This window comes from Seriola dumerili, unplaced genomic scaffold (assembly GCF_002260705.1).
Source record: "Seriola dumerili isolate Sdu_G_001 unplaced genomic scaffold, Sdu_1.0 BDQW01000273.1, whole genome shotgun sequence".
Classification (NCBI taxonomy): domain Eukaryota; kingdom Metazoa; phylum Chordata; class Actinopteri; order Carangiformes; family Carangidae; genus Seriola; species Seriola dumerili.
Genome location: NW_019174528.1, coordinates 428,963 through 454,675, shown reverse-complemented (window position 1 = coordinate 454,675; position 25,713 = coordinate 428,963). Strand labels below are relative to the sequence as shown.

At 40.3% G+C, this 25,713-nt stretch overlaps 1 protein-coding gene and 1 long non-coding RNA gene across 4 annotated transcripts; both read left to right on the top strand.

The window, feature by feature from the left end:
• The first annotated feature begins 17,625 nt into the window (after positions 1-17,625).
• Positions 17,626-20,517, top strand: LOC111230505. Of its 2 annotated transcripts, XR_002665447.1 has the most exons (5): positions 17,626-17,684; positions 17,902-17,940; positions 18,792-18,885; positions 19,636-19,792; positions 20,075-20,517. It is a non-coding gene; the product is annotated as an uncharacterized LOC111230505 (long non-coding RNA). The 2 variants fall into 2 exon arrangements; XR_002665448.1 differs by lacking the exon at positions 17,902-17,940 and having other exon boundaries at positions 17,644-17,684.
• Positions 20,518-21,633: 1,116 nt separating this feature from the next.
• LOC111230503 lies at positions 21,634-24,597 on the top strand. 2 transcript variants are annotated; one of them, XM_022757256.1, is made up of 3 exons: positions 21,634-21,722; positions 22,128-22,217; positions 22,911-24,597. In XM_022757256.1, the coding sequence occupies exon 3, from the start codon at positions 22,911-22,913 to the stop codon at positions 24,042-24,044; it is 1,134 nt and encodes a 377-aa protein (XP_022612977.1). In that variant the 5' UTR covers positions 21,634-21,722; positions 22,128-22,217; the 3' UTR covers positions 24,045-24,597. The 2 variants fall into 2 exon arrangements, with proteins under 2 accessions (XP_022612977.1, XP_022612978.1); XM_022757257.1 differs by having other exon boundaries at positions 21,692-21,710.
• The last annotated feature ends 1,116 nt before the right edge of the window (positions 24,598-25,713 follow it).

The following is a 25,713-nucleotide window of genomic DNA, read 5'->3' as shown; positions in this document are numbered from 1 at the left end:
TGCCCCTGATGTCCCAGCTGGATCTGTCTGACGGTCCAGATCCAGAGACTCAGAGATCACACGTGCTGCAAAATCACTTGATTGAATTTCGTTTGGTTTAATTGATCCTGAGTGAAGGGACGGCTCGCTGCACCGCTTGGATCATTTTCACATCTGTGGATTCATCATGAAAACTGGAAACGAGACTCTGAATCATGCATAAAGTCAATCAATCAATCAATCAATCAATCAATACACTGAAGACAGTTTGATCACCTCCTGGTTTGTGGGTGGGAAGGTCGCCCTGCTGCTTCACTGAATATGAGACTAATGACGGAGTGAGAGAGTCTGGTGCCATTTGTTTTTTAGTTTTAGTTGCTGATTCATGATACGAACTGATGTGACTTCGGCTTATTATGTTTGTTCAGAAGAACACAGCAATACAATCTATATATATCTTTACATTTTGTTTCCTTGATCATTCTCCCATCGATCCCTCCCTCCCAATTCCCCCAAACAGCTACAGTCACACGAAGGCTTTGACGGTCGCACGCCACTTTACAGTATCAGTGTCTCCAATATGGAGTACACCAAGAGTAACACATCAGGACATCGCAGGAGAGGATGTTCAGAGTGTTGAGCTCGTCGGAGTGTATAATCCGGTGGATCGTGATTTGTCAGGTGACCTCGGAGCGAGAACTTTATTTTCTGTCCTTGTAGATAAGACATCAGATCGCTCTGATGATCTGATTTACATCCATCAGGATTCTCCTCTGACCAAAAGGGTTGAGAAAGAAATTATATTCTAACTGAGACTTTGAATCATGTCAAAATCATTTTCTGATCGAAGAGATTTTTAGCCTTTTTGAAGAAAATGAGACAAAGTGACTGATAACATGAAGCCGTCGTGTTGTTTACAACAAGGTGAAAATCACTTAAAGGTTTTATGGTTTATTATGTTTGTGACAGTTGTAGAGTTTACTGCTCTGAGCTGATGAACTTTGACCTTCAGGTTGTTACTGTATTGTTAATGAAGTTTCCTGATTCAGTGACGAGGTGACACTGAAGGGAATAAAAATGGCGGCAGGTTTGTGTGAAGACGAGAGGTTGTGAGTTTCATCAGTGTCGTTATGCAACTCTGTCACGTTTGTCCTTCACTGTGTTCAACGCTGACGGAGGTCACTGGGTCACATGACTGAGCAGGAGACATGATCTATTTTTATTATTCATCTCTTGGACACAGTTACAGATCTGGTTTCAGAGGAATGTCTTTGTTTCATGTCCCGTTGTGTCCTGCAGCGTCTCTGTCTCTGTGTCCAGGGATTCCTCTGACAGTCCGTTATTCTTCTGAACAATGCCAAGTTTGTCCCGCCGTCTTCGGGGCCTCTGTTTGTTTGGCCACTGAAGGAGGAATTTTCCACTGGGTGCTCTTCCCCGGAGAGAGCGGCTTTCTTCTTCTCTTGTTTTATAGACACAGGTGGAAATGGGTCAGTGTTGGTGCGTGTGAGAGATTTTATCCACCGAACACTGATGCATGTGAGAAAAGACGTTAATCTGCTCTCAGTGGGTTTGTTTCCTCATCCAGGGCTGGACTGCAGCGTCACTACAGCGGTTTTATTTAGGACAAACTCTGATTTGTGTCACTGTCTCCTGGTTCTTATGGAGGACTGGTGATGTCACAGGAAGAGTAATAAATTATTTCCTTCGTTTCATATTTTAATAGACATGAAAAATAGGAATTGTAAAAAATCTTATAAATCAATCCTTCAATAAATACTTCAGATTTAAAAATGCATTTACAAACACCTGAATGTTACCTCTCCAACCAATCAGAGAGCTTGTTACATCCCATGGCAAACTGGGATTGTTAGCCTGGTTTTAGCCCAGAGAGTCACAGAGGCTAACAGGAGAAGCTAAATGGCTAAGGTAATCAATTAGCTAATAGGAAGAAGAAAAGCAGCTGGAAAAAGGAAATTGAAATTGAAAAGGGAATCCAGTGTTTGTTATTTTTATTTTTAGAATGTCTTTTCAAATAGTTTTAAAATTTTATTCATCGGATGAATTTTTCATTTATAAATTCTTTTTACAATTCTTATTTTTATTGCCTATTAAAATATGAAATGAAGGAAATGCTTTATTACTTTTCCTGTGACATCCCTGCTCCTCCATACATTTCCTTTTCCTATTAGCTAATCGATTAGCTTAGCCACTTAGCTTCTCCTTTTAGCCTCTCTGTGACAATATCTATTCAAACTGTTTCTAATTCCATTATTTATGGATGAATTAATAAATGCAGCATAAAAGTCATTAAATAAAGAGATAAAGAGTTTTATGTTGTTTTTGTAAATCCATTTTTTAATCTTAAGTATTTAATGATGAGTAACTTTTCATTTATAACTTTTACTTTTCTGAGACATCCCTGGTCCTCCGTATGTTCTGAATGAACAAAGCTTCTGTCAAAAGTCCCAGAGTTCTTTTCTTTGACGTCAGAGCGTTGTGTTCCAGCACCAGGCCGGGGTTTAGAAACAGTCAGGCTTAATTTAACTGCATCACTCCGCCCTCTCATTTAGTCTGACGGTGGCCGTCAATGACGTTTAAAAATAACTCTGTTGATCATCGGCTTCTTTCAGCTGCTGCTGATCACGACAAATCACAGATTTCACCTCTGACAGACACGTCTCCGCTCTGAGCATCGTTAACAATAATACTGCTGCTATTAACCACATACACTATGGTATCAGCCGCCTGACAAAGGGCTCTTATTGACCTCACCCCCACCCCCCTTCCCTGGGTACAACAATCCAAAATAAATAAATACATAATAAATGATAAATTAATAAGATAAAAAAAATAAAGATCAACATTAGCCACAAATTAAAAATAAGTCAGTTAATGACATGAAGTTCTGTTTTTAAACTTACTCACTGAATGAGGTCAGACCTGAGCTGAATGAATGAGTGAATGAAAGTATGAAAGAATGAATGAGTGAGTGAATGAAGGGATGAATGAGTGAATGAATGAATGAACGTATAGCTGAATGAAGGAATGAATGAACGAGTGAATGAATGACTCAATGAGTGAATGAAAGTATGACTGAATGAATAAATGAATGAAGGAATGAATGAGTGAGTGAATGAAGGGATGAATGAGTGAACAAATGAATGAATGGACGAGTGAATGAAAGAATGAACTGAAATGAAATGCGCATGCGCACCAGCCAGCCCTGACCTGTCCTGTGTTGTGATACCACTTTGTGACACTAGACGCTGTGTGAGTCGGTGGCGCGTCAAGTCTGCCCTCAGTCCCACGAAGAAGAACAACTTCCAGCAGCTCGAGGTTAGCATCACAGAAACACAGTAATGGCGGAACCTCCTAAAAGGCGATATTCATCTGCATCCCGAAGGACCGCTCCCGACAAGAAACCACGTTCAACGGCAAAGAAAAGAAGCAACACGAGTAAATCTCGATGTGGCTTTCCGCCGCTGGAAACAGCTCCTGAGAGGAAAGAGATGCGGTTTGATGCCGAGCTCGCAACTTTCCTGTTAGCATGGTGAGTAGCTTCAGTGTTAGCTCTTTAGCTAAAAGTATAATCAGTGCAACGACTGACAAACATTTCAGGTGGTGATATTGATGTTGTCGACAGACGTTTTAGCGGTTACTAGGATTGTGTCTGTTGCTCTCGGCTGTTGTACCGCTAGTGACGTCAGTAACTTTAGGCTCATCTTGTAACTGATGACTGTAACTTGAGATTTTATGGACCCAGTAGACCGAGTGAATACACGTCGATTGGTTCAGCATGTTGTAACCACTTTACATTACTGTTAGGAGATCAGCCATGATTGAAAGTGAACTAGGTCTTTTTAATTTCTCAGGAGATTTCAGCATCCCTCTGTCTTTATCAGGACCTGAGCCAGTACAGATGCAATACCGCCTCCACCTGTCTCACCAACGGCAGAGAGTCCAGACAGTGAGGAGGGTCTAGGTGAGTAACATGCTATCATTCACTTTTAACAGTAAGACTTGTCTGTACCACTGTGATTAAATCAGACCCACAGTGTATACATGTTCATACTGCTGGTTCTTAATGATGAATATACCACTGCCTGTATTGGTTATGTATTTTACAGTTTATCCATATTTGTACTACTGAATTTGTTGGTTATATAGTGTGTGTGCATTGAATTCTTATAACACCTCGTTGTTAACCCTTCATTCCCTTGCATTTACATTTATAATATTCATACTGCATTTACTTTTGCATATTCATATCTATCCTCAAATTTTATCATACACGCACAACAGACCTGACATGTTTGAATATAACTTGTATGATCTAAAGGAATTGTCCTATCACATGTCTGTCTGTATCAGGACCAGAAGTCCAGTCTAATCATCACCAATGATGGACCAGCACCTGCCTTTTCTTCTGCATCTGGCCTCATCAATCAACAACCACATTACATAAACATCTTGAGGTATGATCCCTGCACATGACCAATATTGTCTATACTGTGATCTTTTGCACATCTTGACCAGCAGGAGTTTTGTCATTCTAAAACACTTTTGTACATAGTTGTGTAGTATTTTTATTTTTTATATATACATATTTTTTTATGTATATTTGACTGTTGCAGTATTTCACTTTATTTTATTTTTTTAATTCCTATGAATACGTTAATTGGATACTACACCAAGCCAAATATCTTGTAAGCTAAAACCTACCTGCCAATAAACCTTATTTTCTGAGAATGCCTTTGTGATGTCATCATCATCCCGCCCTCATCCTGCTGTGTTTGGAGGTTACAAGTAGACTTCAGATCCTATTTTCACACCTGAATTTAAATTCTACTTGTAACCTCAGTGACACACACTTGCAGGATTTTTGAACACCAAGCTTTACAGTTTTATGCTTTGAATGTGACATAGACAGCAGCTTCAGGTCCCATAATACTTCATAGCTCAGTGAGGACAGAGCAACAGTCTGACAGCTTGACTGGAAGCTGTTGCAGCCGTCCATAAGTGATGGAGGGGAAGTGCAAAAAAGTCCAGGAGCCGTTACTTCATTCTATCAGTCTTAGTGTTAAGAATACGTTTTACACTGTGTTTTACACTTTAACGTTAGCACAACATGCCTAAACTTCAGCTACAATAACATTTACAATTACTCCTCACATATATGATATTTGTAATTAGCCTGTAGACTAATGTAACAGTTGAGACAGCTAACCGTGTTAGCAGCATCTTCGCACGGCTTCAGCCAGGAGCCTGTTGCTGTCAGGTTGCTGATGCAGGTGGTTTACCTTGTGTCCTCGAGGACACAGGTCAGATCCTCCACCCCCCCCCACCCCCCCCCACCCACCCCCCCCTCCTTCCCCAGCTCCACCCTCGCAATCCAGATTGGTTTCTTCTGGCACCAAAAAGTTTGTGAGTGTTGTGTATGAGTGTGAGTGATTGTGTGTGTTGTTGTTGTTGTTGTGTGATAAACCCTTTTCCTGCTTTCCTCCCAGTGCATGCTGGGATACATTCCAGTACTTCAAACTTTTTTGTTTGAAGTTTGAATGTGTTTGATGTGATGAAAAAAAGTTTGTTACATTTCATCCGTAATTACAAAGTTTTAAATGTAGAAGTCACATAAATATAAAACTAATAAGATTCACCTGAAATTACAGAGAAGATCTTTAAAATTGTTCTGACATAACACTTTATAAATAAACAAGCTACGTTTTAATTACAGATAATTACACTGTACATTTACACAGATTTGTATGTAATTTAAGAAAGTAGAATACTCTATAAATAAAACCATAATTTGTCCATATACAAAAATGGGAAATAAATGTGATCCTTATTATTTGGTATATTCATATAAGCTTAAGAAGTTTGGCTGTTAATCCACAGATCATTTCTGTTCATGTTTTGCAGACTTTGTTCACAATTTAAAAAAAACTGAAAATTACTGTTAGAAAACTTAGTTATTTTCCGTAAAATTTGATTTTTTGTTTGTGTAGTTAATACATGAAAAAAAAAAAAACTAATATATACAATAATATATATATATATATATATATATATATAATGTTTATTATATTGTAGATATATGTTACATAAATATATATCATCCTAAAGCCTGTCAACATATGTTCATATTATATATGTAAATGTAAAAGAAACACATTTATTTTTAAATTTAATAAGGAATAAGACAATAAAATCCTACATAAACATGGCAAAACTTTTCACTGTACTGTAACATTTTACTGTATTTCATATGTTATAAACTTATATCTTCATATATCCAGAGGATGTATATATGTGATAATAACATCCTATTGGGATGTATATGGAAACGTCACTCCTGATATAGGAGCATTTATGTCATATATTATATTTCTGTATTGGCACTGCTGCAGGTCCTGACGCATCACACAGGAGCAGACAGCTGATTGGTTAATGAGGTTCAAACAGCTCGACTTGTCAGTGATCCAGAGACGTGAACAGAGTGAAATCCTTCAGTCTGACACCTGAGGTCACAAGGTCAAAGTGAGGACATGTTGAATTATTAGAGTGAGTGACATGTTCACCTGGACATACCTGAATAACTGGGGCAGATGTTTCCCTGCTGTAGGTCAGACAGTCTGAGGCAGTTTCTATTTACAGAGCAAGTTTAAATAATAAAGTCGAGTCATTAATATATTTATATACGTCCCAGTAGAACATGATGTTCCTGTTCAAGGCGTCTGTGAAGTTTAAAGGGTGAAGTGATTTAACATCAGTCTGTGGGTGTCAGAAAGTTCAGCTTCATGTTACACTGAGCATGATTATTATTATTAGTGTGTGTGTGTGTGTGTGTGTGTGTGTGTGTGTGTGTGTGTGTGTGTGTGTGTGTGTGTGTGGACTGCTGTCCTTCACCTACATTATATAAGACCTCCACCCTGACACTGAGGAGATTCCCTGAGCATTTCTTTAGTTCGTCTGGCTCTCGCTCCTTCTGCCTCATCTGTTGAATTTACCATTTAATTATCTTCGCTAAATCAAAACTAATTTCTGTTCAATAAAATTCCTTTGTTTTAGTCGGAGCCGAGCCAGAAGATTAGAAAGACAAACTGCTGCTTCTGGTTTAGAAATCGAACAGGGAGAATGAAGCAGAAGGAAGATTTAATATCACTAAATAAAAATATAAATTAAAGTGTGTTCATTCAAACTGTAACAGGATCTTTATGATGTTGGAGAATAATGTAAAATGTCTGTCCCTGTTGTCAGACTCAGACTGACGTCTTCAAAATGTTTCTTTTGTCTGATCAGCAGAAAAAAACCCAGCAAATTCTAACGTTTTAGACCTTGAAAAGGTTTTTTCTTGATAAAAGACTTAAATGACAATGAATCAACCAACTCTTATAATATAAGAGTTGGTTGATTAATTGTCTCCTGGCAGGTTCATGTTCACAGATCTCTGATGATAACAGAAGGATGTAGAGGCAGAAGTTTTGTTCACAGCTGATCATGTTCAGACTAAAACTGTAAACTCCACGTTATTTCAGGGTGATTACCTCCATGATGGATTTATAATCACATCAGATTAGAGGCTCAACCCAACAAACCCTCAAAATCAAACAACAAAATACACACGTCTCTCTATAACTGATCTGATGGTGTTAGCAGTGACCCCCCCCCCACCCCATCAGGACAGCAGGTCCCGAGGTTAGGGAAGGATCATGGTTTAGGTTTTGGGTTAAAGTTAGATGACCTTTGTTGTCATGGTTACAATTATTAACATGATAGTGGTCATGCTTTAAAAACAGCTGTATCTCATCCATCCACCTCCTGCATAACCCCTGTCCCCTAGTTAGCATCTTTTCAGAACAGTTAGCATTCACAACGGTTAGCATTCACAACGGTTAGCGTGCTTAGCATCTTTTCAGAACAGTAAGCATAGTTAGCATCTTTTCAGAATAGTAAGCATAGTTAGCCTCTTTTCAGAATGGTTAGCAGAGTTATTATTTTTTCAGAACATTTAGCATTCACAACGGTTAGCGTGCTTAGCATCTTTTCAAAATGGTTAGCATTCAGGATGGTCATCGTGATTAGCATAGTTAGCATCTTTTATCTGTTTATGTTGTTTGTCAGCTTTGTTAGCGGTTGTGCTAATGCTAACTGTCTCTGTACTGACCAGGTTTCACCTGAACCTTCGATCACGTCACATGAAGCAGCTGATAGGAACACACATAATGACATTACACTGATGTTGATTCTGAGTTTATTCTCAGTAACAGTTATACAGTCTGTAAAATATGACATGAATGCAGCAACACTGTGTGTGTGTGTGTGTGTGTGTGTGTGTGGGGGTCCAGATCAGAGTCTGATCTCTGGTCCAGACTGTAGAGCTGTCATATGATCATACTATCATATGACACTCCTGACCTCCCCTTATCTTTATATCTACCATGTCTACACATACACACACACACCCCCCCACACACACACACACACACACACACACATACACATACACACATACACACATACACACACCTCTGCTCATGAGAACCGTTAACAGTGTGATCCTGGTGCCACATGAGGAGAATTATTCTGATGTCCCATGAGAAAGTTGATTATATAATTTTCCCCTCTGACCTTTATTCACTGTGTTCACTCTGACACACTCGTGGAGCAGAGATGCGTCAGCAGGAGAATCAGTTTCCTTCAGCGCCATGTTGGACCAAAGTTAATCTCTCTCTCTGGAGTTTCACATGTTTTAAAAAGATTACAGGAAGTTATTTAAAGCTTTGTTAATTAATCTTTGGACACAAGGAGGCGTCAGGAAGGACCAGGGTTCATGCTGCTGCAGTGATGAGATGACCTTTGACCTTTGACAGATGGCTCCTGCAACATCACATCATCATATTATTAAATAGAATATGATCAGTTTTTAAATATATTGTGGTTATATGAGAATATTTAAAGTCATATTCAGGATTAGATGAATGAAAAGTCATTTTCAGATGAGGAAACTTTACTCATGGATCTGTTGAATCAGCTGTAATACATTATTTTATGACAATGACAATGTGACAGAGTGGATCGCTCTGAGTGATCAGCTTCGCCTCCATCCACAGATCTGTTGAAGTTTGATGGTGGAGACCAAACACAGAGATAAAACAGATTTTTTTGTTGATGTTATTAAAGCTTTATAAATCTATTATTTTACACTGAACAGAACATTAGACACTGAACATGATGATATTCATGAGGCAGCAGTTACACACAGTTAATGTGTGAGTGAAACAGACAAATCAAATCTCAGTTGCCAGGCTGTTTTGATGAAGCTGTTGTTGCAGAGAGAAGTCGATGACGTCCAGCTCAGATATAGTTAACAGCTGTCAGTGTGCTGGGTGGATTAAACATCTGGAACCGGGATCAGCTGATCCTCAGGTCAGTCATCTGGAGACAGAAACCACCATTCAGAAAAACACTGGACTCACTGAGAGAAACAGGGGGGAGGGAGTCAACAGGCAGCATCAGCTTCATCTGTATGAATGAATGAGCAGATGGATGGGGGGGGGCATTAGAGCCAGGAGGTTTATTCTCAGGTCGAGTGAGTGAGAGAGAGAGAGAGAGAGAGAGAGAGAGAGGTTGTAATAACATCTGTGTTCCTGACAGATATGAGGAAATGGAAAACAGTTCATTAGATTAGATGTTCAGTAAATCAACGTGACATCACAGACAATAGAACTTTATTATTTTCATACAGAAGATCATTTGTGGAATATATATATGTATATATATATATATATATATACACATCTGTTGTGACGCTGCAGGATTCAAAGCGGAGCTTCATGCAGGACACACTCTGTGTATGTGTGTTATCTGTTCTGACCTCAGGGTCTGTGGGTTTGGCCCCCGGGGGCCAGTGAGTGTTTTACTGTCATCAGTGTTTCTAAATCAACTGCGTCTGGCTAATTATAGCAGCTGACCCCCCAGGATGGATCACACGTCTGGTGTTATGTTCACTTGTTGTCTGTTTCCCTGAGACATCGCCGTGTTTCTGTTATTTAATCTTATTTCTGCTGGACACGCAGCATCAGGTCCGACAGCTCAGCCTCACTTCCTGCTTCACTTCTTATTCTATCAGACGTCAGTCCAGATGTGTTCATGTGCAGGTCTTTAAAATTACTTTGTGTTTTCATAGTCTGTATGTCTCAGTAACGCCCAGAAAGAACTCAAACATTCACTTGGACTCAAAGATGAACTGATTAGAACTTGGCCAGAGGTCAAAGGTCACTGTGACATTATAATGTTCTGCATCATAATATTTCTTTTTTTCAGGATATCCCCTTAGATTCCAGTAAATGAAGATGTTACTCCTCATTACTCCTGTTCTTCGTTTAAGTGTTGATTTATTTTTCAGTTGAAATGTCGTTAATGTGAAAACACTGAGAGAATCCATCCATCTGCCAAGAGTTTTTTATTTTTAGACCAAAGTGGAAAGAGATCAATTTTCTGATGATGTTAAACATCAAAAATAACAAATGTTTGCTCCTTCAAAATGTGAGAATTTGCTGTTTTATATCATTGTAAATCTAATTTAGGACAAAATAAGAAATGTGAAGGCGTCAGCTCTGGGCTCTCAGTGTGTTCTGAGATTTTAGATTAAACAGTGAATTCAGTGAAAAATTGATTCACAGAATCATCAACAATCAATAGTATAATTAGTTTCTGTGTGATTTTGAAAGGTAGAAAACTGCTGTGCAGTGAGAAAGCTAGTTACCTGGGTGATGAACATTGACAGTAATTATGTGATGATTGCAGTTGATGAGGAAAAACAAATCAAACAGCAGAACAAGATGAAATCTCCAGATCAACAGCAGCAGAGGAGGAAAATAACCATCAGGTGAGAGTTTGGTCAGAGACGCTGAGACAGTAGAAAACACCTACATAGAAATGATTATTCTAACACACTGTCCACATGATCCTGATGCAGTTGAGCTGAGAGCAGTAGAGGATTCTGGGGGATTTGGGTCCAGATAATAGACTTAAAGACAGATCCCTGCAGCCTTGTCCCTCTTCTCTCAATGAGAGCTCTAATCACTGATGTGGAAACATTCTCTCTCTGAGAGCTCGACTCTGACGTCCCATTGATCGACTGCAGTCAGCTGATTGGTGGAAAGTTCCCTCCATGTTTGAAATATAACCTGCAGAATGACAGGCACGAGGTCGCCCACTCAGCATCACATGAACCAATTAAATATATTTTATATTACCTAATGAGCTCTGATGACTGTTTCCACCAGTGAGTGAATGTTCCCAATTATAATTTTATTACATTATATAAACATTTCATAACTGTACAATAGTTTAGTTATGACTAAAATGATTCAGGTTGTTATAGTGAAGTTTTAACCAATCATCAACCTCCATACTGAAACATGAAGCATCAACAGTGAAGAACCAGAAGCTGCAGTTCCTCTAATGACCACTAGAGTCTGGCTCCAACAGTGAGTCAGTCCCCATAGACTCCCATGTTAAACTGTCCAACTTTACAGCAGAAATAAACATGTTTACAGCCTGGTACAGAAACTGTTTTGGTCTCTAGAGCTGATTTCCTCCTTCATGACACCTGTTTATATAACTCACCTGTTTATATAACTCACCTGTTTACATTTTATTAAGGACTACAGTTATGGAGGATTGAGGGCGTGGCCTCTTTGAGTGACAGGTGGGTGAGCGTATGCTTGACACAAACCATCATTCATCTAAGTCTCAGCTCCACCCACGCTCCTCCTCTTTGACCATTTTTGAATTTGCTGGTGGTTAGGGGCGGAGTCAGACACTGCCAAGATGGCGACGGTAGAGCAGCTCACTCTGAGCTTCAGGAACCTGCAGGTGACATCACAGAGGTGATGTCCATTTTTGTTTACAGTCTGAGGTTTCTCCTCAAACTAACCAACATCATAGAGTACAGAACTCAGTGAGAACAGAACTCAGTGGAACAGAACTCAGTGGAACAGAACTCAGTGAGAACAGAACTCAGTGAGAACAGAGCTCAGTGGAACAGAACTCAGTGAGAACAGAACTCAGTGGAACAGAACTCAGTGGAACAGAACTCAGTGAGAACAGAACTCAGTGAGAACAGAGCTCAGTGGAACAGAACTCAGTGAGAACAGAACTCAGTGAGAACAGAACTCAGTGGAACAGAACTCAGGGAGAACAGAACTCAGTGAGAACAGAACTCAGTGGAACAGAACTCGGGACGTATTTCAATAGAACGAGGGAAACCCTGAGTGTGATAATCAGATCAAGTCATTGATGCATCAGACTCGTGGAGAACTGTGGAAACAACTGTCCCTAAAACATGTGGAGAAGGATTAAATCCATCAGAGGAAAAAACTCCCCTGTTGCCTTTAGCCGCCGTTAATTGATTTTCCCGGGTAGATAAAAAAAAAAAGTTCCTGCCTGGGCGCCATTACAGGTGGATAGTTTGACTCCCAGCGGGAAACTTTGTGACACTGTGGCTTTGGTTTGAACAACTGGTGGACCAGAAACAGACGACCAATTATGAGCAGCAGCAGCAGATCAGCATGTTCTGTCCTGGACCCCCCCACCCCCCCACCTCCGTCTGCCTCCTCACATCTACTTCACAATTACTGCCTGTCTGATGGAGTGAGAATCAGCTCCTGTGTTTCAGAGCAGGAGTCAGATACAGCAGAGTCAAACAGGAGACGGGCTCCACTGATCACCAGAGGACAGGAAGCAGCTGATAGGACTTTAATGAAACACACAGTTTGAAAGTAAAGCTGGTTAGCATGCTAACATCAGTGACAGTTTCCACCTCTGGAGACAGATGTTGGTGAGTAAAGGAATGAAGGTTGAATGTTTCTACAGACTGGTCAGTAAACAGCTGCTAATGCTAACGTTAGCTATGTAGCAGTAACAAAACAAATAGCTCCTTTAAAGAAGGAGTTTGACATTTGGGAGATTAGCACAGCTAGCCTCATTAGTTCTGCTTATATTTGGTCACAAAGCAAAGAACTGAACAAGTTGAAACTTTGGTCTGATGCAAATATAATTAATCATTAATGACGTCATCAGGATTCATCCTCTGAGCACCATGAATGTCTGTCATGAGACAGTTTCCTGTGTTTTTCCATCAGACACGATGGATCAGTCAGCTGCATGTGGATAACAGATGTTTCCACATGTTCAGACGGATCACTTTATGTTCCTGCATGTGATGAAAACTCCTAACTCCATCGTCCCACAGACTGAAGAGTGGAAAAACACAAACATGAAAACCTTCATTGTAAACACGTGTATTTTATGGCCTGTATTTTTACAGGGAAACAGGTTTACAATAAAACGTGATAAATCAATAATCACGTCCCTGGAGACGAAGAGATCTGTTGAACTGTTGTGAAATGTGTTTGAGCAGCTTCAATAAAACTCCTGCTGCTGATTGTAAAAGTCTCTTATCTCTCGTGTAATTACTTGATCCTGGGAAAGACCTTCTGTGTGCAACATGCTCCTTTTGTGTTGGAACAAAACATTTTGATCTCTTTGTTCTGTGAGCAACATGTTTCCAGCTCTGCACGTTGTGAAATCCAGACGTGGCGTGCAGCAGCAGCGTGAGGCGTCCTGCTGAGTGACGCTGCACAGACTCAGTGAGGACACGCTCCTCTGAGGTAAGAGCTGTTGACTCCGGCTAAAGGAAGCTGGTCATGATGTAGATTTGCCAGTGCTAAGGGACAGGTGTGACGCTGGGAGGTGAGAGTATCTGCAGAGTCATGACGCTGCAACACTGTGTCATGTCATAAGACTATTAGAGGAGGATCTGGCCTCTTTAAATAACCTGTTTAAGCCTCCGTGCTGCCACTGAGAGAAAAGAGACGAGAAAAGCTGGTGAGGTTGTGGATGGAGGGAGGTGAGAGAGGTGGAGATACAGTGGTGCACGGGGGGGGGGGGGGGGTGAGTCAGAGTCACACAGAGGGAACATCCTGCCTCCAGTCCTGTGCAGCGTTAAGAGGCTGAGTCAGTCTTCAGCGCGGCGGGAAAATCATGTCCTGGAAAACTTCTTAGTGTATATGATCCATCTGCTGAAGACGAGCTCACGCAGAGAACTGGATGAACTCTGTTAAAGACAGAAAACTGAGAGTCTGACCTTTAACCTTCAACTGCACGTTCAGAAACTCCTAGTTACACATATGCAAATGTAATATATGTACATATATTGAACCTTTGTATGTATATATTTGTATATAAATATATAAACCATTAATAAGTCTTTATAAATAGTGCTTTATCTGAGAGTGTGAAAGGGCTGAGAGAAACTAATGTTTCACTAAAGTCTGACTCACTTCCTCGTGCTGGAAATTTCACAATTGCACATTATGGAAAAACAAATCTTCAGCTTTAGTTAGTTAATATTCATTATTTTAAAAGGATTCAAACATGAACTCTCGTCCATGCTGACGGCTGACTCCACATATGTCTCAGTAAGGACCTGTTAAGGACAGAGAGTCATCGCCATCGTTATTCATATATTTTGTTATTGATTTTCATTAACAACAGTTGTTCTAATTGATACATAACAGAGAATTTTTGAATGAAATTCCCATGAACAATAATAAAAATGAAAACTGCTCCGCAGCCACAGGGCGTTTGTATTTGTAGGAGGTGTGCTGTAACCCAGCGGTCGAGCTGCTGGTGGGTGTCAGCAGCTGTGGAGGAGACTCTCGTGGTCGGTGACTCAGACTGAATTGCCGAACAACAATGAGAAGCATAGAGAGGCCGTCTGTTGTGGCTGCATCATCAGCAGACGTCCAGGATGAATTCAGCTTTGTTTGTTTCTGTGCCGTGATGCTGGACCAGTCGACCAGCTGACGAAGAGCCGACACTCACAATCTGAATCTGTGTTCAGACTCAAACACGAGCTGCTCCAGTTCGTTAGAGGAAGTCGTGTAAAAACCAAACTAGAGTCCAGGAGACGTCAGCATCAGCATCAGCATCAGCATCAGCATCAGCATCAGCCCTCTGCTCCTCTGTTTTTCTGGTAAAGCCATAAATAGAAGTAAAAGCTCTTTTATCTTTTACGTCTCCAACAAACAAAAAAACTGCAGACTTTCCTAAATTTGATCTTCGTGAATAATCCTGTTTCAGCCACGTCTGCTCAATAACAACAACGACATGAACCGTTCACATCAGACAGAGCTTCAACAATCACATCTTCACATCTCAGCCTCCGGACACACATCTGAAAATAACTCTTCCAAAAATACACTTTACCCTCGATCAGATGAACCTTCACTGAGGGCAAGGGGGGGTCACGACCTCTGTAATGTTGGGGGTTTAGAAACCTGGATCCAGGGGTTGTGAAAGTTACTAATGGTGGGATTTGGATTTTTAATAAATCATTTCAGTTTATATTAAGGAAGGATCAGGTGACGACATGTGAGTTCAGTTGTAGTGGAAAATCCAGCTGTTTGCTCACAGGTTCACAGTGATAACACGTCCGTGTTCTCTTCACAGTTCACGTCTGACGTAGTAGTTTGACCGAATTATCTTCACACAACGATCAAAGAAACACGCCATCAGAGCAGCAGCTGTAAACTGTCTAAACGCCTCCTGGCGAGGAGGAGGAGCAGTCAGTGAGCGCCGCTCCAAACATCGTCTCCGCCCTCTGATGTGTTTACAGGTGATGACCAGCAGCTGAGAGAGGTTCACGTAACTCCACAATAAGAGCCTTTCCTCAGAGTCACCGAGGTCGTGTAATAAACAACATACATGCAGTTTATCACAAGAGGGTTTCTGCTTCAAACTGAAGACTTAAGTCAGAGTTATGTAAGTGGCATTACTGGGTCGGCATGTGAATAATGCCTTTGTGTGTGTGTGTGTGTGTGTGTGTGTGTATCCTCCTGTCAGATGACCACCATCACTGAGCTGTATGATGCCCCTGCTGTAGTTAATGATTCATGGAGCTATAACAATTATTTTCAGTGTGAATTAATCATTAAATTTAAATTTAAATTTAATTTGCTGAGTTTCCAAACCCCAAAGTGACATCTTCAGTTTGATTTTTCAACCAACAAAACCCAGAAATATTGAATTTACAAGAATATAAGAGAAAGAAGCAGAACATCCTCACACGTGAAAAGCTTCAGCTGCACATTTCTGTTTCATAAATGATCGATTATCAAACATACTTAAAATGTGTTTGTTTATTTCACTAAAACCTTCATTAGTTTGGGTTTGGATCAGTTCAGGAGGCAGCTTTGTTTTGGACTGTTCTCTTTAACAATATAAATATATTGATGCTTTTTCTGCTAATCTAATGATGTGAAGCTCTGTCTTGGTTTTAACTTGACTGACTGTAATGTTAGCTGGCAGGGCCCCTTCTGTCTGTGCGAGGGGCACGTGGAGCCTCAGTCCAGGCTGATCTGGACGCAGCATCGGTGACTGAAACGAGGGGAGCGGAGGTGCAGCTGAGGCTCCAGCTGGTTCCCAGCCTCTCTTATGAAACCATGCAGTGATCTGAGGCTTTGTGAAGGCTGCAGTTTGAGGATCATTGAGGTTTGATTCAGACTTTGGAGCTTAATGAGCATGTAATCCGCCTCACCTGATCCCTGCTCGCCAGAATGAGGTGAAATTCTTCAGTCCTCGTGGTCGAGAGGAAAGCGGCGTGGAGCCAGAACGGCATCGTGATCCTCTCTTGCATCAGTTTCAGCTTTCTCTGGCTTTGTTACTTATTGTTTTTATAACATTGAGATGCAGTTAAATCCTGAAGTTTCAGTGCATCAATAAAGTTTGACTGTTTCTTCTTATAGAGGAGGAATCATGGAAAACAGGAGTTTAGACTTGAAGTGAGTTTTACAGTTCAGAATGTCAAAGTGCTGTTATAGCATCAAGTTTGTAACTCAAACTGTATCTGCTGATGAAATGTGATATGATTGAAAGCTCCAGAACTGCTACTCAATGGACCAGGTGTTGAGATTGTTTAGTCAGCTGCTGTTTCCAAAGTGAAGGAGGAGCTCTGAACGTCAGGGTTCAGCAACATGGACGAGACGTCCTTAAAGTCTCTAGAATAATTTTAACATCTATAATCTATAATAATAAAGACAACCGGGAAAACTTCATCTGCTGATGAAGATCATGTGCTATGATCAAAAGCTCCACAGTGATCACATGGACCTTGTGGTGAGATGGTTCTGACATAATTAAGACGGTTCTTCTTTCTGTTTTATCATTTGAAGAAGCCACTAAGCTGCTTGACGTCACACTGGGAAACATATTTACAGTAGTTTGCAGATTACAGTGTGTTTCATCAGAGCCTGGTGTGAAACCAATAAACTTTGGTGAAACAGAAAAACCTCTGGTGGTAAAATGTCACCTACGTTCTTAATTGAAATACAGAAGTCACAGTAATTTGTCACAAAATAAGAAAATATCTCCCTATTTAAAGATATAATCAATATATTACATCATCAGTAATATATTGATGGTATTGTATGTTACCTGCCCGGAACCAAACAGCCGACAAATAAAGTATTTATCAACTTTATCTGAAGAGAGGACGCTAATTTCCGCTCTAACATTTGGCAGCCATTTTTGATATGTTACCGCCCCCTGCTGGGCGTCCCCGTACGTATCCTTGACCTACGTCACATCCGGGCAGAAATTTCAGTTGAACACAGCGAGGGGACGGCGCTGCAGAGGTGAGTGAACTGAATCTGCCTCCATCTGCCTATAATTATAGAATATACCAACTTCTGATTCAGTGAAAAGTTTTAGAGGTAAAGTGTTAAAATAAAACGGTGGCTTTTGTTGAAACATTCAACCGTTTTAAACGGTTGAATGTGGGAACAGGACTTCTGCCTAAACGTGGCGGGTTTTTAAAAATCAGTTATTAATTATTTTCCGTGTTGTTTACAGACTGGAGACGTTTCTGTGCCACAGACTAAACATGACGAGGTATGTCTGGCTTTATCACTGTAACAGCAGCAGGTTTTTATTTCCAGCTCATGTGAATGTGTTAGACATGATGGAGTAAAGTTCACAGAAAATGCTAACAGGCTAACAAGCTAACACGCTCATTACAAACAGCATGGAGGTTTCCGTGTGTGTTAGTGTGAGCTGTGCAGACCTTCCAGCGAGGCCGGGCCTGCTGTGGCCCTGTCCTTTCCTGTAGTGTCTGCTAGAGAGACCTGGGGCTGTTTGAGGCCCTGCTGTGACTCTTCATGGCAGGGTTATAGGTAAACCTCAGACAAACTGCTTATTGTGTGCAGTAAATAAATTATTATTATCACTACATGTGTGCCATGAAAGGATGAGTCTGCAGGTTTTCATTGCCACCAGTGATTATATCAGCTGATGCACTGCTTAGACATCAATTATTGTTTTCGTATTGATAGATCACTGTCTGCTTTTTGTTTGGAAATAAATCTGTTAAGTTTTCTAAATTAATTAATGAAGGGAAAGTTGCACCGGAAGCATCAGGATCAGCATTGTCTGGTAGAACTCTACATAATGTAAAGTCTATATTATTGTATATTGTCACACACTTTACTCGCATTTGTATTGTAATAGATCATAGTAATAGGAGTTTATTCATGGAAAGATATCACCAGTGTTTGTAATTAGATTAACTTCTTTTATCCTGCAGTATTAGAGCGTAACTATACAGCTGCTAACAAACTAGTAATGCTCAGTCCTGTATGAGCTGTTCACCTCTCATCCCTTCATGGCACATAAAGCATGAAGAGACCTTCGCTTACATCTTATTACAATATCAATACTTAGCAAAGTAAACTGCTGTTTTACAGGAGTGCTGAGCTGAGTCCAGGCCCGGCTGTACTCACAGCTCCTGACTGACACCTGATCCTCACGTGGGAGTCTGACAAAACACTGAAGATTCAGGTTTGTATTTTTTTTTTTAAAGATACGATTTTATTTGAAAGATTCTTGTCAGTTGAAAGTAGTTGGTTTGCATGTCTCATTTAATCTACATTGTCTTGTTCCTCCTTTATTTTAATCTTAATATTCATTGATAGTATATTGGTTTTGTCATAGTCCAGAGGAATTTAAATTCCACTCACAGTGCAAGCCTGGAAACTTGGATATCTGTTGAGATTAAACAGCAAACAGGGAAAATGCAGGTTTTTTAAGTCTGAATCTACCAACATAATATAAAAGTTTAACAGATTAATGTAATTCTGAAATGAATGATACAGCAAACCCAAATAATTGATTTTTTATCCTACAGCCTTTTCTGTCTCTAAATAATTCTCATTAGGCTGTGGTGCCATGTGATGGGCATTTATGACTGAGACAGAAATCATAATTGGTTGCCACAGGTCTTGCTGTATGTGTGAGAACCTGTAGGTGTGGTGCAGACCTTCCAGCGAGGCCGGGCCTGCTGTGGCCCTGTCCTTTCCTGTAGTGTCTGCTAGAGAGACCTGGGGCTGTTTGAGGCCCTGCTGTGACTCTTCATGGCAGGGTTATAGATAAACCTCAGACAAACTGTCAGCTGGTTATTGTGTAAAGTACCTGTTCATCATTGAAGGTGACTATAATATATTATTAGTAAAAGGTGGTGCAGAGAATGTTCTGTGTTTGAATCTTTCTCTAAACTGTTTGTAGGTGTGAACAGTTCTGTCTGTGTTTCAGTGATGGACTGGAGACCTGAACAAGGTGACCCCACCATGTCACCCCCCAACCCCGTGAAGGATAAGTGGGTGTAACGGATGGATGGGAGGCGGCTTCCAGACCCCTGCGGAGGAGGAGGAGCTGGGAGTCAGCTGACATCGACATGGAGGGATCACAGGTCTGTAACTACATTTTAAACAGCGATCTGTTTAAAAGTACATTAACGTACTGTTTTCAGTAATCAGTTATCCACAGTCACTTGCATCATTAGATCACCACAGCAATGGAAGTGGTGTTGATAGTTTTAACATGTAAAGTTATTACGGTTGTACAAGGTCAAACTCCTCACCAGAGCTCAACATGGGACCAAGCTGATGGTTGTAGATTTAAAAACCAAAACGACTGTATTAACAAACAGGTTTTTATCAGTAACAACTGACTTCTTTTTTTTCTTTTACAGGAAATAAAAGCACAGAAGAAGAAATGTGTTGAATGGTCCAGACCCAAACCAAAGCCCCAGGCCGCTGAAGTTCATCCTGGTCTCACTCACATGAGCTCCCAGGTGTCACTGCGCATCAGTAATTTATCTATAGAAGAAGAAACCTGCAGCTTGTGGAGTGAAGTGGGTGCATTAGTTTTTCTGACAATAAAAATAATAAAACTATTACTAACCCCTACTGGGGAATAGTAGGAACAACATCTGCAGATTTCTCACATCATCCCTTTGCAATCCTTGAATTACTGAAACGTTTCTCACCCTAAAGTAATTAGTGGTTGTAGCCATGTTTTTCTAGACAAAAACCAAGGTTACCAGCTGTGGCCCTCTGCATCATGTCCCTTATACTTTCATCATTAGTCTTTGTAAAGATATGAAAGACTTGAAATAAACTTGATCTGAACATATTTACTGTGGTTGTAACTTGTTTGTTATAGAAACTGTCAGCACAGTGTTGTTACAGGATCTTCATAGAATAAGAAATATAATGAGACCACAGCTGGTTTCATTCATCGTGTCTTTGTGCAGCAGGTTTTGTCTCGACTTGATTTAAATTAAAATCCTGAAATTCAAAAAGGTTTGTAAATCAAAACAAACTTTTCATCCTGATCAGACATTCAGTACTTCAGTAGGTGTTTTCAGATGTGCAGTGATCTAAAATAAAACTTCCTGCTTCCGTGTCTAAAACAGTTTCAACAGACGCATCATGTCTGAAACATTACAATGAAAAACATGTTTGACAAGAATAATTTACTGTAATGTTTGTTTATGTGAGCACATGGAATCTGACGATGAACTGAGATCTTTGTTTAAAAAGAGGACGTACAGTTTGAAATACTGATTTATTAGTGCTTTAAGCTGAAACAGACATTGTTTAATACTGTTCAAGATCCACGTGAGGGCGATATTGTACCAAATAAATATTCCAGCAAATTTAAAATGATCTCAAATGTGGGTCTTACTCCTGTCACCGTGTGGATTATAGATCTACAGTTTGAGTCATTCTCCTTTTATCTAATGGCAATAAAATAAGATTTCCTCAGGATGGGTTTACAGTGATCCAACAGACATCTACCTCGTATGTGTAACACCTGACGTCTGTAATTAAGGAGAAATACGTGTATTTAATCAGTGACCAACCTTTAACAGGGTTGAGCCTCAGTAATAAAACATATTTAAACTGACTGTCCCAGTGAACGTTATTATCTTTGCTAAGGTAGAATAAAGATAAATTAGGTGATAAACTCTTAATTATGAATATATGAGTATTTTAAGGCACGACTTTTTTTGCCCCTTATAGTGAGTTATTTTATCTTCTTTAATATTTATTTGAAATGTTTAATGGAGTTTACATTGATACAGTTAAAGTGTTTTGCAGATTGAAAAAAAACAAAATAACAACAACAATATAATTAATTAATTAATTAGTTTCAACGACGGGAAATATGTACATTTTCTTACTGAGGAAAAAGGTCGAGAAGTATTTTATTTTATTTTATTGTGAAAGGAATCGTATCCCTGGACCGGACGTGGCGTCATGAGTTTCGGTTTCTTGGACGCTGCAGTAACCACCGTGGAGGTCCAGTGAAGAGTGGAAGAAGTGAGTGGAACAGTAAGTGTCTGACCTCTGAGCCTCAGTTGACTCAGTCTGTTCGTCTGCTTCTAAAAGTTCTAAAAGTTAGTTGTTAGTTTCTGATCAGAAAACTCGTTTTTACTTGTTCATTTCTGCTGCTTTAATCTGCAGTCACTGTTTCAACGGACCGTTGTTTTCATTAAGATAAACCTACAAACAACAGACTCGTTCTACCTGAAGCTTTACTTTCACTTTCGACGAAACATTCATTAGAAAAATGATCCTTGCAAAAAAGAAAAAAATAAGACTTGCCTCTCGGGCCTCTGTAATAATCAGACAAGAGATTAACTAATAACAACAAGCAGATAATGTGATGATGAGCAGATGAGACATGATAAACTAACCCCTGTAACAAGTGATGCTAATGAAGTGATGACATCATAGATCATATCTGTGCTGGAGAGACGTCACAGACCGACTCCAGGCTGCTGGAGTCACAGACTGATCCACTAACAGGAACGTCTCTGTGGCCAGGTGAGTCTCACAGATCCACTGTTGTACAGAGACTTAAAAACACGTCAGGGAGTCAAACTGAGGGACATGTTTCCTTTGTTATAATGAACACAGTCACCATAGTTTCCTCTCACTATGCCACAAAATGTGTTTTAATCCGCAGCTGAAAATAGTCCCCAACTAATACACTGTTAAGAACTACAGCACCCAGCTGTTTTAGCAAAAACAATCTAATTATATCCTTCAATCTTAAGATCTTTGTTTTCAATAGGAAAAGGTGAAATAATACTGTAAAGAAGAATTCAAAATATTGGTAAAATAAATTGTAACAGTAAAGATTTGTCTTTTTTTGGTTTGACATTATTAGATTACTTTTGTATTGCTGAGAAGTGGAAATGACACATTCAGTATTATATGATTATTTTTATTGTTATTATTATTATTATTATTATGAGCTGTAAATTTTGTTTTTGGAAAGTCAGAAATCTCAGCTCCTGATATACATTTACTTATAGTATTTGTTCTGTTCTGTGACTGTTGTGTTAAAGCAGCTTTATCCTTGTTACATCCTAAACTGAGGCCAGTCAATCATTGACTCAATCATCCAGCAGGAAACATCATGTGTCTGTTTCCACAGGTGCAGCTGGAGTCATGTGACGGATCAGATGATTAGTTTTTGTCTGAGTGTCATTACGTCTTCTCTCCTCTCCTCAGATGGATTTCCTGGTGACAGCCACGGTACACCTGAATGCTTTCCCAGATGAGTCAGAGGTGAGAGAAATCCTCAGGTCACATGACTTTGTGACAACAGACCTGAGCAGAGATCAGCTGCGAGTCGAAGGTTCGTTTTTGGGGCTCAAAGCTGTGAAAGTTCGTTTGGAGCGAAGTCTTAATTCCTCCTCAGCTGTTTCCAGACACTACAGCAGCAGCTCCGGAGCCCCCCCCCCCCTCACCCGTCACCTCCATGATCCCGCCTCTCCAGAGTCCAGAGCTTCTTCTTCAGGATCAGACCAGCGGCCTTCAGTCAGACGTGGAAGAGAGTCCTTTGTGGTTGATGCAGATGTGTTCAGGTACGCATGGCAGCTCAGGAGAAAAGACATTGACATCATCCTGGAGAACCATAACGTCAGAGTAGAAGTGATTGAAGTTGGTGATAGTAACAACATCTCTCTACTGGGGAGGAGTACGAAGACAGCCGCCAGTAAACTCCAGAGCCTGTTGAACGATCTCAGCCAATCACTGCGCACCCAGGAAGTTCCTCTGCAAGACATGGATCCTGGAGGAATAGCTCTGTTAGAGAGAATCCACAAAAACAAACACATTCACAACTCAGTGCTTGTGTGTGAGACGGGCCACGGACTTCACCTCATTGGGCCGTCTGCAAAGAGCTACCAGTTAAAGCAGGAGCTGCTGGGGAGGCCGGTCGACCAATCAGGACGCACAGGGAGGACGTTCCAGAAGAACCCCAAGAGGAGGAGCAACTCCCTGCCGCCGACCAACCGGAAGATCACAGAGAGAGACGGTGGTGACATCACTAATTCACCTGCTGCCGGAGCTGTAGGGTACACCCCCCCGAAGCCTGGTGGAGGTACGGGTTACTCCCCCTCAAAGTACCAGGATGATAAACAGGAAGCTGCTGAGCGTGGAGCTGGAGCTCGTCCTGGTCAAAGTTCGTCTTTAAGGAGAAGAAGTCGCTCCGAGACCCGTCAGAACACCTGGGCAGGAAAGGTGAACAGCTTCACACAAGAGACAGAAAACAAAGGCAAAGCCTCTAAATCACTAAAAAAGCCCTTATTAAACTTTAATCCAAAAGATATAAAACAAAGGATTAGAAATTGGAGAAAATGAAGAATGAGCAGTGAATCCTTCATGACAGCAGACGGAGACTTTGACCATGTTTACCTGTTACTTTCTTATTGAGCAGCCTGATGTGTTTGACCTGCAGGTACATGGTGTCTGACTGATGCTGGATTTATTAAGGTCAATATCAAAAACATTATTAGAGCATTAAACTTTGACCTTTGATCACATTATGGATCAGATGTCATTTTCCTCTCTTCATCTCTCTCTTTGTTGTCAGGTGGAGTATGTTGGTCTGTGATGACGACCTCCACCTCAAATACATATTGGACATTTCAGCAGTAAAAGTTTTTCATTGTGTCTTTGAGAAGCTTCTCCTTCGTACAAACAGCTGTTTGAAATGATTGTTGTTGGAGTGTAAACCTGACCTGGTCTGTCACCTCCATGACACTGATGTCTCTGTTATTAGTCTCTGTTAAACTGGAACATTCATGAAACACGTTCACACAACTGTGTTTCATTCTTATTATTAGTTAGTCAGTTAGTCAGTTAGTTAATTAGTTAGTCAGTCAGTTAGTTAGTCAGTCAGTTGTTCAGTTAGTTAATTAGTTAGTCAGTTGGTCAGTTAGTTAATTAGTTAGTCAGTCAGTTAGTTAGTCAGTTAATTAGTCATCATCTGTTCACTGAATGAAGAGAATGGGGGAAAAGAGTCAGTTCTGAATCATTTACACAAATTATCATGAAAACAACAACAATAACAATAAATGATTGTGTGTGATTAAAAGGCTGTAACCGTTAATTAAATATGATAATGAGATGTTTAATGTTTCATCTCCAGGTGTTTGTGCTCTAACACGATTACACTGTTGTCAGTGAGAACTTCTGTTAATGTAACACCTGACTGACTGACTGACTGACTGACTGACTGACTGACTGACTGACTGACTGACTGACTGACTGACTGTAACGCCTGAATGTAACACCTAGATGGAGACAGACACAGAGAGAGGCGGTGTGTGAACAGGAAGTGACAGTGACATCAGACCTGATGATGACAGGAAGTGATGGAGGCTGATCTGACGGGCAGCTGCAGTATCACAGCTGGGTGTTTGACTGTAGATGAGGAGGTAGGTGTTCATGCAGTCTGATGTAAAGTCCCTTTACTCATCGTTTTCCAGTCAGTTCTTGTCTCATGACAGAATGAAAACAGGTTTCCCCTTTTACACTCAGTTTGTTTTTGTCTGTTTTTCCTCAGAGCTTCACATTAAATCTAATGGACAGACAGAGACAACTGACTGAAATGTGTGTTGAGTTGAAATCGTAGTTTGACAAAACAAAGCTAACTAAATGTACCAGCGGAGCTTTCACCTTTGTCATATGGACTTCAGAGATCACATGTCAGGGGCAGAGATCACAACACTGTCAGTTAAAAGCAGAATGATCTTCCTGATGAGACTCCAGTAAGAAACATGTTGTAATTAGTGTGAACTACTCCTTTAAATTTGGAGAGAAATCAGTGACAGTGAGGGTTTCATCCTGAAAGTGACTTCCTGTATTTAAATAAACCTTTTTAAGGTTTTCATACAGAGCAGTTGCTCATCCTCAGATTCTATTCATGGAAGAGATGATACAGATGTGGATGGGAGAAAACAACCATGTGAGTCATGTATTTGGAAAGAAAAGCTCTCACTGCTGAGACATGTTGGACAGCTGCCAG

What these genes read in the sequence shown, in the direction of transcription:
- LOC111230503 (XM_022757256.1), top strand. Translation starts at nt 22,911, where the DNA reads ATGGATTTCCTGGTGACAGCCACGGTACACCTGAATGCTTTCCCAGAT.